The sequence below is a fragment of the Octopus sinensis genome, linkage group LG14 (genome assembly GCF_006345805.1).
Source record: "Octopus sinensis linkage group LG14, ASM634580v1, whole genome shotgun sequence".
Taxonomy (NCBI): domain Eukaryota; kingdom Metazoa; phylum Mollusca; class Cephalopoda; order Octopoda; family Octopodidae; genus Octopus; species Octopus sinensis.
Window position 1 is genome coordinate 4,199,143 of NC_043010.1, and position 15,000 is coordinate 4,214,142.

At 33.2% G+C, this 15,000-nt stretch overlaps 1 protein-coding gene and 1 long non-coding RNA gene across 6 annotated transcripts in view; one reads left to right on the forward strand and one right to left on the reverse strand.

The window, feature by feature from the left end:
• Nucleotides 1–15,000, forward strand: part of LOC118766067 — a 212,344-nt gene that overhangs the window by 181,971 nt on the left and 15,373 nt on the right. The window lies entirely within an intron of this gene.
• The window catches only part of LOC115219540 (protocadherin-19), a 154,847-nt gene that overhangs the window by 89,788 nt on the left and 50,059 nt on the right, over nucleotides 1–15,000 (reverse strand). For all 5 annotated transcript variants that reach the window (XR_003882323.2, XR_003882322.2, XR_003882324.2 and 2 more), the window contains exon 3: nucleotides 13,450–15,000. This exon is cut by the window's right edge and continues 910 nt beyond it. Coding sequence is in view for 2 of the 5 variants with exons in the window: in XM_029789738.2 (XP_029645598.1) it covers nucleotides 13,450–15,000 (1,551 nt within the window). In the remaining 3 variants the exon portion in view is untranslated. The remainder of the gene's footprint in view (nucleotides 1–13,449) is intronic.

Consider the following 15,000-nt stretch of genomic DNA (forward strand, 5'->3'; position numbering starts at 1 on the left):
GTTCTGGTTAATCTAATGTTTGTCAACAAAAAGTTTCATCGCTCAACTCAAAGATCCTAAAATATGTTGTAAGTTGGTTCCTTTAAAAGCACTGAGTGTCCTGGTACGTTGGATGGGGTGTTCCCACTGACATCATATGCGATGACAGAGATTTATCATAATTGATCAGTCCAAAACCAAATGAGAGTATAAAAGAGACCAATATCATTACATAAGTTAAGGGGGGGAGAAATGCGAATATTCAATGCATGCAGCTACATGGATGATTCTAATGAAAGGTGGTGGTGGTGGTTTCATTGAGAACATGTGATATCAAGTTGCGAGTATTGTACTACAACATGTTGTGCCATATGTTTTGGTCCCACTCCACACACACACACACGCATTGAGGAATGGGCCTTTGTCAGGTTTTATGATGTAGGTTCAGTCGTTCAGTTAGCTGAATTTACAAGCACATCCAATTAACGTAGTTTGTTCTGCCTTCTTCAGACCCATGTGCTCTTAAACTGATTCCCAGGTAGAACCTTCTGGTAGAATCTTCCCAGGTAGAATGACATAGTGAATGACAAGATTATACCTTTGATGGGCTTTCCATCTGATGGGCTTCTCTGCTGTCTCTGGTTCTCCAGTTTTATTCCTATGGTGTGAACCAACTAATGTGACAGAAAATGTTACTTGCCCAAAATGCTACGCAATGGCTCATAGCTGGGATTTCATGATTGTTAAGTGAAATTCTTAATTATTTTATGTATGTGCACGTGTGTGTGTGTGAGATGGGTGGGTGGGGATACATGTGCATGCATTATCTTCTTTTACTTGTTTCAGTTACTGAACTGTGGCCATGCTGGGGTCTTGAAGAGTTTAGTCGAACGAATTGACCACAATGCCTATTTTCTAGTCTGGTAACAAGCTGCTAAATTACAGGACATAAACAAGCCAACACCGGTTTGCAAGTAGTGGTTGGGGTCAAAGATATACACACATACACACACACACACACACACACACACATATATATGCATATATACGATGGGCTTCTTTCAGTTTCCATCTACCAAATCCACTCACAAGGCTTTGGTCAGCCTGAGGCTATAGTAGAAGACACTTGCTCAAGGTGCTACGCAGTGGGACTGAACCCGGAACCATGAGGTTCATAAGCAAGCTACTTACCACACAGCCACTCCTATGCCTATATATGTATTTAATTCTGAGGGATTCATTTTCTTTTACAGTAATTGAAAGCCCATTCCTGTTCTTCCCTTTTAGGTGATGTAGTAGCATAGGGAAAGATAAACTGAAATACCTAAGCATTTGTTTAATGACTACATTTTCATATACATGTGCATCCTTACACATATACATATAAGGACATACTTAATTAATATAGATTAAACTCTATCAAAAATTGGCTTATCAATTTGGTTGATTCCAGCTATTACACAGGTGACAAAAAAAACAAATAATATTACTAATTTATTTATACACATTCTGCAGTCACATACTCATCTGCAAACACACACACACAGACACAGACACAGACACAGACACACACACACACACACACACACACACACACATAAACTCTTATTTACACTCACATTTATACACACATACACATGCTCTCTCACACGTACACAAATTCCTATCTATATACTTTGATTATTTCAGAATAAATATTAATTCTAAGCTGCTTTACTGTTTATCACATCTTAATACTACATTTTCCTATATCTAATATCTTTCTTGTTCTTCAGGGAATAATGAAGAGTTTTGTGAGGCAATCCATTAATTTACTAATGGTAAGGGTTAATGGCAAAAAAATAAGTTGATGACAATGATGATGATGAATGATTTTGGTGGTAGTTGGTAGGGGTGGTCATGATGACAGCGAGGAGTACTACGAGACAATGATGCTGATGATGAAGGGAGTGATAGTAGGGAATGAGGATGAGGGTTAATGATGTCAATCATCGTTGCAAAAATTATTGTAGAGGCAACGACAAAAAAGGATGAAATAAAATGCATATTTCTGGCTGTTTGTATCATGCATGCAGGCATGCATGCAAGCAAGCATGCATGCTTGCATGCACATACACTCGCAGAGCAGAAGCATATTGAACATAGACACCAAGACTGAAAGCAGAAGTAGATGATATATCTAGCATGATGTTTTAGCCAAATAAAATAAAGTATATCTCATTCATGGATCACTTGGTTCATATTTCACAGAACCAACATTATATTATGTTGTAGGACTAAGTAGTTACCCCTAATATCCTAGACAAGCCTGACTTATTTTTAGGCTTACAGCACACATTTACACTCTTTATTATATGTGTGTGTCTTAGTGTATATATATATATATATATTGTTTATACATATACATTATATATACACATGCTGTATGAGTGCACACACTTTTACATAAATTTTCAAATATGCTTCTATATCTATATCTGTCTGTCTCTATCTTCCTCTCTTCATATATAAATATATATATCTTTATATATAAATAAATGAAAGAATGGAGTCGATAAACATAGGATAATTCATTCACCTATCTTTATATATATATATATATATAATATATATATCTTTATATATATATATATATATATCTTTATATATATATGCGGACGTTAAACAATGATGATGATGATGATGATGATGATGATATATATATATATATCTTTATATATATATATATATATCTTTATATATTTATAAATATATATATATATATATATATAATATATATATATATCTTTATATATATATATATATGTATATATATCTTTATATATATACACACACATATATATATGCATTTGTATATGCATGTGTGTGTATGTGTGTGTGTATGTTATATTTTAGCTTGTTATGTATGCTCATGAGCACATGTAATTCTTTTTACTTATATTCTCAAATGTATACATTTATGCATATATTCATATCCAAAAGGTGTAACAAGATACTTCTAATGATAAATGATATAAATTTAAGTCATCACTGTGATGTGTAATCAGATACACATAAAAAAAAAATATAAAAACAATTATCTTGGACAGAAAATATGTGGACAGAAAATGAGGGATGGGTCTGGCTGGTTTTGCATCTAGTTGAAGACTTTATTGCAGACCAAACTCTGGCTTAATCAACCATTCAACAGACGTGTGGCTTATAGCCATTATAGTCACATTATAATTCTGACTCAGGTAAGTCAGTTAGCCTGATTTGCATAATAATGCATTCATTGGCAGTGTGGGCTATTAATTAACTAATAATCTGCTAAACAGTATTCGCTACAGAACAGCGTTGTTCGACTAGCAGTTCTGTGTGTGAGTGAGATATGGAAGAGCATCATGGAAATTGACAGAAAGCTAGATGTGTTCCACCAAAGATGCTTGAGAAGGATTCTGAGAATGTACTAATAAGACCCCATGACCAATGAAAGACATTCTCGAGGGTTCCAATACCAGACCACGGAGCAAAATCATCACAGAAGGCAGATTAAAGCCAGCAAGTCTCATACACTAGGTACAAGAGCAAAACCATTCTAAAACCGTCTGGACACCGTCTGAGGGGAAAAGAGAAAGAGAGTGGAAGACCGAAAACTACGCAGCTCTGATCATTCTTAGCCAGCGTGAGAAAGGTCAACATCACATGGCTGGATGTAGAGAAAACTGCAGCCAAGGGAAAACTGGCATCGACTTGCTGCCCAGTGCGCCTGAGAGCACAGGTGGGACTGATTCTAATACTGAAACAGCATCCAATTTATACTCTGAAATGTGAGGTATGTCTAATAAGGAACAATAGAAATTCTAACCATCACTGTAATCAGACAACATGTTGACAAATGTAATTAGCTGTTTTTCTTTGTTTTTATCTCTGTGGATAGAAAGAGGTAGACTAGTTTTACAGTCTTTAGTGTATATTAACAAAGTGTATACATTACTAGACATTCCAGATAAATCAACAAGCACTGTTTAGTACATCACTGATAAAAGCATGAACACACACACAAACACATAGCATATGTGTGTGTGTGTGTGTGTGTGTGGTGTGTGTGTGTGAGTTTTGGTTAATGCATGTGGGTGTATAATATATAAATATATGTATATGCTCGTGTATATACTCATGCACATGCTCACCTATATATAAGGAGAGAAAGAGAGAGAGAGAGAGAGAGAAGGAAAGAGAGAAACTGATATGTGTGTGGATGTATATATGCATATATATATTCATATATATATATATGTGTATATATAAAATAGAAGATGCACATACACGCAGGTATTTAATAGATAGGTAGGAAGGCTGGATATATTTGAAGATATATTTCATAACTTAAGGAGCAGATTTTATACATGCTTCCTCATGAGCTATCTAATCATAAGAAATATCTTGAAATAATCTTTCTCTGACAATCCACTGAATGAACACAGAACTCTGTTCAGATACAAAATTCTTCAGATATTCATATAAATAACTACCATCAAGGCTGATTACATTGGCTCTTCACGTTTTTTTCTTCATCCTTTTCTCCTTTCAAATAGGAAATAAGCTCTTTGGAGATAGGGTAAGCGGTGTCCTATTATTTTTATGGACATTGTATCAAATATCATTTAGCTTACAGAAATATAAAAGAAAGAGCGTAAATATTGGATTTTATCATTTCATACAATTTCAGGTACAGAGAAAGAGCAAAGAAAAAAATTTCTATTTTGAAGGTTTTGTGGTTCAACTAATCATAAAAGTGGAGGAAAAAAATGCAAGCAAATTTGCAGTGTGAAGGCATCGTAGATGAAGATAAGAATAAAATAAGAAAACTACATAAAATCGCAGAAAATAGAGGTTCTTTAATTTCGTTCTGATCTGGAAAATTATTTTAAGTCAAGTTGATTCATCACACGAAACAGCTTTTTATCTTTGCCTCTTTCTAATTACATACCTCTTCCATTCTCTGTATAAGAATATGTAGAGTTCTTTCAGTTATGTGCATGTGTGTGCATGTTTCTATGTGAGTGTGTGTTTTAGTGTGTGTGTGTGTCTGTGTGTATGTGTGTCTGTGTGTATTTATTTATATATATATATGTATGTATGTATCTAAATATATGTATAGATATATGTATGTACATACATTTGAATATCATACATGTATATATATTTATATACTTTTGTAAATGCTTATGCACACATACACACACACAAAAAAGCACACACATGTATGTATGTGTGTGTGTGTAAGAGTCCATATATATATATATATATACACACATGCATGTTTGTCTGTCTGTCTGTCTATCTACCTATCTATTTATCTAGCTAGCTATCTTTCTATCTAGTTAGCTATTTATCTGTAGGCATGTGCAATTTCCCTATTCTCTTATTATCTGTTTTTTCTGTGTGTGTGTGTGTTTGATTTACACATACACACACACTCACATATAAAGATGATGATGATGATGGACTCCTGCACTGACAATAACACGAACAGTTAGTTGTTAGTTCATATCAAAGATATTCTCATTGAATTGGAGGCTAATATGGCTGAGCATTCCACAGACACATTAACCACTAAAATAATTTTCAAATTGAAGAATTGCAACACAGTGAGACAAGGCAGTTCCTTTGAATTAAAGCTATAGCAAATCTGACAATCTACTCATCAGATCTTATCAACCTGCTTAACCCTTTTGATACTAACCCACATGAAACTGCCTCTGGCTCAGAGTACAAATGTCTTGTTTTTAAAAGTTCTGATTTAAAATCTTCCACCAAACCTTAGTCACAATTAGCGTTCCTAACTCTAGCTTAATGATATAACTAAGTTATTTTACTAAATTCTTTGTTACATTAAAAATTAATTGAAAGAAACACAGAGCATCTCAACAGAAATATGGTAACAAAAGGGTTAACTCACAAGATTTGACAAAAGACATTTGCAGTAGATACCATGCTATGGGATTGAAGAAAGGGGCTTTATATTTTTTTATGGCATTTTCATGGAGTTGAACTTGAAACAAATTTTGGTATATTTGTTGGCAACAATTCTGAACAAATTAATATTCCTGAACCAACTGAAGAGTAGCATCATCATTTTTAAAGCTATTTCTCCAAAACGTTGTGAACAACATTATCAAATATAGGCAAAGCCAATGATGGCTGTTGATACATTATATTTTGAAAGTCTAGTTTGTATCTTGCCTTTCAAATATACATCAGGCATGGATGTGGGAATGAACCTAAAGCTATATGTTTCAGGTACATTTATCTCAGTGTTACAACTTGATGTGTCTCCTGCTATAAAGTCTTAGGCTGACCAATTGTGCAACAGTCAACTTTGGAAAATGGAAACTGTATGGAGGTTCATTATGTATATATGTACACACATGTATACATATACATGCATATATTCATACACACGTTCACACACACACACTCATATATATATATACTAGCAGTATCACCTGGCGTTGCTCAGGTTTGTAAGGGAAATAACTATAAAGCATTTTTAGAGAGTTACTTCCCTTATATTTAAAAAATAGGCATTAAAATGGAAAAAAATGATGGTAAATAATTTTTTAAATTGTAGACTCATCGTAGATGCGTGCTAATACCCAGAAGGGCTCGATATGAATCACGACTATAAGATACCCGGTTTTGGTTAAACTGCACCGCAAAATGTGGCAGTAGTTAGGAATCTAAATCGTAGGAGACAGACACTCACACAACTTCACTTTTATATATAAAGATATATATGCTTATATATATATATATATATATATATATATGTGAGTGTGTGTGTGTGAACATGCATTTATGTGTATACAAAATAAATTTATATATATAAATATTATATATATATATATACACACACACACACTCTCACACATATATATATATATATATATATGTATGTATTAAAAACACTGAATGGAACATTCTAAGTGCATCTGGATGCCTAACTGCGATGGATCATCAGGGTAACATTATTACATTTCGTTACAGAGATCTAATATCTGAAGTCAGACACATGGCAAGGTAATTCATAAACATTTAGAGAAGGAATCAAAAAGAACATGTCTGTATGCGTGTCGTTGTGTGTATATATATATATGTATATATATATATATATATATATATATATATATATATATATATGCACACATGCATGTGTTTTCACATTGTTTGCACTACTTTGACTGTGGAATATTCCGTACGTCATGTTTATGGCATTTTGCAGAAGTTCAATCTATGGAGACAGGAAATAAATTACATTACTTGAAAAGAAGTAAGTGGTGCCATCGAATTGGGCAACTGCTTATAAAATACTGCCTCAAAAAGTCAAATCCATCTCATGTCAGCATGGAAATAGTGGACATAAAATAATAATACTGATGCGTATTATGTATAACTCATTTGTTTCTTATTATGGCTTGGGGTGGATGTGTTGTCAGCAGCCATGTATTTTCTTTCTGGGAGTATTTATGGAATGCTGTTCATATGTGTCATTTTGGCTTGGTTTTTATGGCTGGATGCTTTTCCTATTGCTAACTATCATATGGTGTGTACTGGTTGCATTTTCTTGAGGCACCAGTGATAGGGAGCTTGATATGTCCTTTGTGAGGTAATAATAAATGAACCTCAGAACACTGCCTTCTCTGCTCATTTGCCATCCATTATTTCACTGGATATATTTTCATGGTACCAACAGTAGGGAAGTTGTCATGTTCTTGGTGAGAAAGGACTAAATCTACTTTTAAGGTTACTTTATCTTTGCTTTCTCACCAATTATTCTAGGAGGTGTGCAGAGAAAGAGAGAGAGAGAGGAGAGGGGAAGAAGAGAGAGAGAGTGGGCTTGTGAGTCTAGAAGGGCTTTCCAGTGTGGTACCAATGTATAAGGTATGCATGTGGCAAGATGTACTGTCATTCAGGTAATATGATTGAGGAGAGTAACAGCAGAAGGCCAGAATAGGTAGATGAAAGGAGCTAGAATAGGATGGTAGAAATAGTTAAACACACACACACATGAAACATGTATATGTACATGATACATGTATATATTATGAGAGCAGTTTCATTGAAAGCAGTAGTTTTAGCAATATGTATAATTTATGAAATCAATTATTATTCTAATGAACAAGTAAACACATCAACTCTTCTAAGAGAATTTAGATGGAATCTGTCATATTTTTCTGAGTAGTTATCACTATATGTCATCCACGCTCATTAAAAGAGGTGAAAATGTTGTGTAATAACAAGTTCAATACCAATATAAACATTCAAACAAAGTTATGATTATCTGGAAATATATCTTAAAATCAAAAAAAAAAAAATTAAAAAAATAAAGAAAAGACAGGTGAACCAACAGGTGCAATCTTACTTTGATAATTATGTAAGTTTTGTGTTTTAACCATTATAGAAATATTTATTGGCAACTTCCTTAAATTTACCCTGCAATTCTATTTGTTTAAAGACACATTATGTGAAGCATTGTGAAACCTCTATCTTTCTAGATCATTAAACAATATAAAATACATTATAAAAGTTTCAGATGGAAAAGTCAGCATTTCAAATAGTCATTTATCTTATTCCTAAACAAGAAATGATATACCATTTCCACTTGAATAATTCCTTAGATAGAGGCAATTCTTTTTAAAGTCTGTTGTCTTTTCAGTATTGGTAGCACATCATAGATTTCATTAAAAATTTTTTTTTTTACTTTTCCATATAAACTTGCAATATTTTTTTTCTGTGTGCAAGTTGAATGAACAAAAAGATGAAGTAAAAAAAAAAAAAATTTAGATGCTGAAGAGGACATTTCTTTTCTTCTTTTTTTTTTTTTCAAACAATAGTTTATCATTCAGTTTTCTTTTGCAAATTCTAAGGATTTCATTCCAACTGATTCTTTTTTTAAAAATATTAAAAATATGTTTACATATAGGTATACCATATACGTGTACACAAACACACACACATATACACACATATGTAAATTTCCACTGGGAAAAGGTTGACAGTAACTTCGAAGTGCTAGTTTGCTGATTGTTATCAGTCTGATGACAACTAGTAAGCTGAAATATTGAAGTCACTGACAACTTTTCATTGTAAAAATGAATATATATATAACACTTTACTAAACAGTAATGAAGGATCTTTCAATTTGATAATCTTACATGAAATCCAATACTATTCTATGAATACATATATGCATATTATGTAGGTGAGTATATATATATAAGTGTGTATATATATATATATATATATATATATATATATATATATATATAATATATATATATATGTATATATATATGTATGTATGTATGTAAGTATGTATGTATGTATGTATGTATGTATGTATGTATGTATGTATGTATGTATAAAGATAGTTATGGCTGGTTTATAGGATTACCCAGGGTTTTGCATCCATAGAGCGCTAGCTTTACATACATCTCATCAGGCCCTAATGGCTGTTGACCGATAACCTATATATAAATAGGTTTGATATATATATATATATATTCAGGTTTGATATATATATATATTTATATATAGATATAGATATATATTTAGGTTTGATATACATATATATTTTTTGGGCCTGGTGCAGCCTTCTGGCTTTCCAGACCCCAGTTGAACCGTCCAACCCATGCTAGCATGGAGAGCGCACGCTAAATGATGATGATGATGATAATGATAGATATATATTTAGGTTTGATATATATATATATATATATATATATATATATATATATATATATCACGTGATCACGTGACCGACCAGACCATCAGATGTTGTTACACATCGTTGGTCACAATGTGTTTGCATTGTTTTAGCTTCGAATGACGCCACCCACATATATACACATTTTATTAGAGTTTGATAGGTGCCATTGCACGAAACTCTCAGAACTTGAGTCACTCTGTTATTTCTGCTAAATATATGTATATATATATAAAATGTTGATCATTAGAGTGAGGGATCAAATATGACTACTGCTGGTTGATGAGCTGCAAAGAGAATATTATTCTTTTAGCCAAGCTTATCTTTTGTAGCTTTTATTACAATTATTGTCATTGTGTACTGACATCTGTTCTTTTAGTTCATTTCTAATTATTACATACATCACAGGTGTATATTCTTTCACCTGGCAGAAATTCATTAATCTGCTTTGCTAATAGGGAATAGAAAACTTGAAATTTAGTGCTTTATTCTAGGGAGCAAAATGATGATATAGAATATATTCCCCTCATCTGCCACAAAGATGCATTATGCTTTATATGCAATGTGAAATTGCAAAACAATTTGCTACAGAAAGAAACTGTTATCTTTTCACAAAGTTCAAATCCAAAACATCATAGAAATTTGTCTGTCTATTGAAGATGAACACTTTACATTGAAGACTTCTTCAACTTTACTCAATCCTAATGTAAAATATCAGAGATCAAAGAAGTTACAAAGATAAAGCTGCCTGCCAGGAAACCTGCTATCAACACCTATGATCAATGGCCTTTAAACTTACAAATACCAGGCCCTCTCTACCAAAATATTAGGGAAATTTTTTGTTTCCTCTCTCTTTATTAATGAGAAGGTAAACTGAGTCGACTTCCAAATGATTGAACTTTCTTAGCCATGATGTTGGATAAGTTTAAAAAGTTTCAAACAATCATAACTATTTAACATGGAAGAGTGTGGCCCTTTTCCAATCCTCACAGCCATAGTCTAGGAACGCTTCAAACCTTTCTACTACAAGAAACACTGACAGAGAGAGATGGCAAATGACAGATTACTTCTGTAAAATATAAACTACAACCAATCGAAAATTACAACTATGCTGCTATAAAATGTACAAGATGTATTGTTGAATGAGATCTGCACTTTCATACAAACTGCATGCGTTCCCTCTAAGACTGATGCCAATGCATATTGGACATGTTTATGAAACAAGCACCCAAAAGCTGCAATGAGAATTGTCCTAACTGAATGACTGCATATTTTTATCAATTTCACCAAACAATGAAATAGTGAAATAGTTTATTCAGCTGATCTTTGATTTAAAATTTCCAGTGAAATTGTTATATACACACTCATGCATATATGTGTATATAGATTATTATGCACATATTTAGCTTTGCCTGAGTTAAAACACATTTTCCCATCCAACAGGAGTTGATAAGCTGATATTCTTATAGGTGTGTGTGTGTTATATGTGCATGTACAATTAACCAAGTTCATTCCAACACTCTTCCTGCACACTTCACATGGGTACTTTCTTGACCTCTCCACATTCTCTACTATTTGCCATCACCTTCATGATTTTTGCATCTATGCATTCCTTTTGCCTACTCCTCTTCTTTTTCAATCTGTTCATACTTTCTGTTATTATCACTACATCATCTGTGTCCAACAACTTCCATGGAAACTTTATTCTATGCTTGAGCCAGCATCTCCATCAAAACTAGAAATAGTAGTGGGTTTAATACTGATCCTTGACACACTCCGACCTTTCTCTCTTACTCATCACTGTTCTTTCATTCATTCTTATGGGTGTGTTTATCAACCATTTAAAGAGGACTATTAATTGATATGGCAGCTACATTAAAATTTATATAGAGTGAGCTGTAGGTAGAGTGAATATTGAGCCAGATGTTGGAAATAGCCTGAAGACAGGAAAAACAACTTATAACGTGGGAGACATTTTGAATGAAGAAGGTAAATCGGACTCAGAGGCAATGGCTAGTTTAAGATGCAGATGGAAGAAGTTGTGGGAGTTGAGTTGTGTGTTAATGAAAAAGAAAGTGGTACTGAAAGAGAAAAGGAGGGTGTACGCTGCATGTATAAGCGCCATATTATAGGAGAGTAAGACATGGATACTGAATATGAAACAATAAAAAGGGTTGGGAAGAATAACATGAGAATAGTTTGGTGTTTCTACTAGACTACGGGTTTTCTTTTACCATCAATCTATAGATCTCTGTCATCAGTCTCTGTCATCACTTCAACTTCTGGCTACATTTAATGTATATCTCACAACCTGTGTCACAAACCACCTCCTTCTCTTCTTGTATTGCTTCCTCAACTTCTCTCTTTCTTCGCTGGTTCTAGAACTAAACTGTTCTGTGTTGCCATCCCATTCAGTTTCCACATTTAGTAACCTCTTAATGTATCTCTTCCACTTTCCCCTTAATCATTCTAACACTATAATAATTTGTTCCACTTCAACCTTTACAATTACTCTTGTGACATCACATCTCGTTTTTTATTAATTGTTTTCTACTTTTAAACGCCCATGCTGGACCCTCCCCACTGTCACTCCTTTCAGTCTTCACTACCTGGTCGGTATTTCATCAATTAAGTTTCCCTCTTACTTTCACACTCCAATCACTGATAACTAAATGGTACAGTATAATAACCTCCACCATATACTGTACCATTATACTGGGATTACCATACACACATGCACACACACATTATATATATTATACATACATTTTGTCTGTCCTTGTTTGTCCCCTCTGTGTTTAGCCCCTTGTGGGTAGTAAAGAAATATATATATTATACATACACACATGCATGCTCACACAAACACACACACACACACACACACACACACACACACACACATCCAGGTAAAAGGAGAGACTAAGTTCCTGGAGACTACTAAGCAACTGAGAAAATGAAGAAGGCAGAAAAGATACATATGTAAATATATTTATATTATACATAAATACATGTGTGTGTATGTGTGCATGTGTGTGTGTATATATATATATATATATATATATATATATGTATACACACCACACACACACACACATACACAAACGCACATTCACATGTATATATACATATATTTCTTAGAATTAATTAGTCAAAAATACCAGCATGCAAAGTTTATAACACATTAATAACCATCAATCATTTATCAGTATTAAAAATATTCTAAATCAATACCTCAACATTTTAAAATTGATTTTGTAAAACTAAAAACCTTTCCCTAACTTGTCTGATGATAAGAACTAGAATTAATAAATAAATAAATAAAAATAATAACAGGCAAAAATCCACATCATTTGAATCACTACGACATATCTGGACAAGTAATTAAAACGATCAAGTTCATTCTTGAAGACTTGATATTCTGCCAATTTTACATCTAGGCAGGATATTCTTTCTTTTATTGATTTCTTTTTTCAGGATGCCAAGTGAATGGTGTCAATGTTTTGACTGCTACAGTCACATAATCTATATTCTTAGTGAACTATTAGTAACTAGATAAAAATAATACCAAGAAAATCTTTGGTCATAAAAACAGCTTTTCAAATTCAAAGAGAACATAGAGCAAAAGAAGTTATTTTAACTTAACAGAAATGGCAGACAGAATATTGAGTGAAATATAAAACTGAAACTATAGAAAAAAAAAAGAAATGTTTTAAACTTACCTGGTGTGATCTCTGTGCCATGGTGTAGGTGTGCTTCACTGATGACAGTCCTTTCAGACTATGAACTGATTTGTATTCAGATTCTGGTTCCCTTTTTAATAAGTTTGCTTGAGAATGTCTACTGTTGCCATGTTCTGTTACCATTGCAACAGGAACATCATACTGAATTCTTTCATCAAAGAGCTTATTGGGATTGTTTAAACCTCCATTAAATCTGCTGTTCCTTTGGTTGTTTTTATGAATCATACATACTGCCATAGAAATCACAATTGCAACTGATATAATCACAGCTGCTACAACGATGATAACCACCAGGTTAATATGTATCTTGTGGTCAGATTTTATATCAACAGATGTAAACATCTTAGATGTTGTATTACTGACTGTTAATGCCACAGAGAGAATAGTTTTTGCAGACAAAACAGGAGTTCCACTGTCTTTGACTATTAACTGAAGATCATATGACCCAGCATCGTTTTGATAAACTGTACGTGAATACGATATCACACCTGTATAAGGGTTGATTGTAAAGAGCTGCTTGTTGTTGCCTCCTTCTATTTCATATTTCAAGAAAGCATTGACATGACTGTCTCTGTCAGAAGCTCTCAATACTGTCACCTCGTTGTTACTTTGAGGTTGGTAGTGAACATCCAGGCTAAAAGGGTTGACACTTGGAAAGGTAAAATAGGGAGCATTGTCATTTTTATCCATAACTTCCACAATGATATTAGCTGTGTTGTTGAGAGATGGTATCCCGTTGTCTCTTATTAAAACTTGGAACTTATAAACATCTCTTTGTTCCCGGTCTAATGATTCTGAAGTTGAAATAAATCCAAAATTAGAAATTTCAAAAGGAAGATTATGAATTCCTTTACTTAAGAGAAAATATGAAAGTTGACCTCCAGCTCCTAAGTCTGGGTCGGAGGCATTAATAAAACCAACTGGAAAATTTGATTTCTCGTTTTCATATGTGAGAAATTTGAATGTATCTTTTGTGAATTGTGGCTGTACATCATTGACATCAGTCACTTGAATATTGAACTTTCTTTCAGTTCTGAGAGGTGGCGATCCTTTGTCCTGACAACTAATCATAAAATCAATATAGCTCTCTGATTCCCTGTCTACAGGGTTTTTTAAAACAACTTTGTATTTTTTTCTTCCAAGCTTTTGAAGCTGTAGTTTATCATGGTTGAGATCACATACCACTTCTCCATTTTGATTGACATCATTGTCACTTACTTTCACATAAGCAATAAAACTATTGGTTTTGACACCTTCAGAAATTGTTGTTATATTGCCTATTGGCTCAGAGACAAACTTGACATCAAGAATTGGGGCATTATTTTCTCTGTTTATTATATTCACAAGAACCATTGCAGTAGAACTCAAGGGTGGACTTCCTTTATCAATGGCATCAATAAATAATTTGAATGTTTTTCTTTTTATTGATGGAAAATTTCTAGCTAAGAAAATCTTGCCTGATGTTTCATTTAAGTAAAATAATGTTTTTGCAAAATCGGAAGTTTTTGAACTGAAATAGTATGAAACTTT